This window comes from Morone saxatilis, unplaced genomic scaffold (genome assembly GCF_004916995.1).
Source record: "Morone saxatilis isolate NCDOM2014 unplaced genomic scaffold, NCSU_SB_2.0 Contig22, whole genome shotgun sequence".
NCBI lineage: Eukaryota > Metazoa > Chordata > Actinopteri > Moronidae > Morone > Morone saxatilis.
Genome location: NW_023339785.1, coordinates 22,957,135 through 22,958,586, shown reverse-complemented (window position 1 = coordinate 22,958,586; position 1,452 = coordinate 22,957,135). Strand labels below are relative to the sequence as shown.

The window sequence follows — 1,452 nt, the reverse complement described above, 5'->3', positions numbered from 1 at the left end:
ATGACACGCAGCAAAGGCCACAGTCGGATTCGAACGGGCCGCTGCAGCCAAGGACTCAACCGTCGGTACATGGGTCGCCAGCTCTTACCACTGAGCTAAACAGGCACCCAAGTTGTGTAAAATAACTGTTTCTCTATATAAATAAATATACAGTAACGATGTTTAAGGAGTCACTCCACATGTAGTAAGGTTCACATTCCTGCTAATGTTAAGAAAAAATATCACCAGGAATGTCCACACATTTAGTATATTTTTTGTAAAACAAAGACTATCAAAAAGGTTTCTACATTATTAGAACAGGTCATAATGCTCCATGTTTATAATGCATATAACTTCCTAGTATGGATGCTATCTTGTTTCACATAAACTAACAATGCATCCAAGGACTTTAAAACAAAGGAAATCAGCAATGATCATGTGTTGTATACACTGAAGGAAACACAAAAGTGTGTCTTAATCTGACGGGAATGGAACATTGAACCACTGAGCTAACCAGGCACCCAAGTTTGTGGTAAATTAACTGTTTTCTATATAAATAAATATACAGTACGATGTTTAAGGAGTCACTCCACATGTAGTAAGGTTCACATTCCTGCTAATGTTTAAGAAAAAGTCTGAAAAAGGCATATTCAAAGATCCCAGGAAATTGTCCCAACACCCTTTAGTATATTTTTTGTAAGACAAAAAAGACTTCAAACAGCTAAAAAGGTTTTCCTAAAAACATATTAGAAAAAACAGGCTCAATATAAATCAAACTGGCCTGCTCCATGTTTATAATGCATTTAGATTCTCCTTGTACTCCTAGTATAACATTCCTTGTAATGGATGCTATCTTGTTTCACATAAACTACGCAATGCATCGCAGGACTTTAGCGTTTGGACAAAGGGAAGAAATCAGCAGCAATAGATCAATATGAAATGGATATTGTTTCCCACTGGCAGGTTGTTTCTTGTAGGTGAACACAACAGTGTGTCTTAATCTAGACGGGAAAGTAGAAGTCTTTGGTCAACATTGAGACGATACAGGGGATCTGCTTCTTGCCGCTAAACCCTGGAAGGTTGGAGGAGGACTCAAACTGTTGCGACACATTGCGGTTGACTCGGGTCATGATCTGCATCAGCTCGAGCTCTTTGCTGTGATGCTGCAACATCGCACACAGCGCCTGCATGAACCAGGAACCGTTGCACACGTTTCTCCACGAGTAGTAGCCTGCGGGGAGAATTTACTGTGTAAATACCACGGAATAATACGATGGAGTATTAGGGCCAGACTAAGAGAATTTTTTTGGGGGGGGGAAATTACGAGAATAAAGTCATAATATTAGGTCTACGAGAATAAAGTCGTAATGTTACAAGAATAAAGTCGTAATAATACGAAAATAATGTAATAATAATACAAGAAAAAAAGTCGTTTAAATGAGAAAAAAGCAGCAGCCGCTGTTTGTCTCAGTC

General features: G+C 38.8%; 1 protein-coding gene across 1 annotated transcript; it reads right to left on the bottom strand.

Moving 5' to 3' along the window:
• Positions 1-484: 484 nt before the first annotated feature.
• LOC118333746 (caspase-3-like) lies at positions 485-1,213 on the bottom strand (the record flags this gene model as incomplete). The annotated part of the gene is given in 1 exon segment (XM_035669525.1): positions 485-1,213. A coding segment is annotated over 1 exon segment (233 nt), but the record flags the coding sequence as incomplete, so codon positions are not given.
• Between the last annotated feature and the right edge of the window lie 239 nt (positions 1,214-1,452).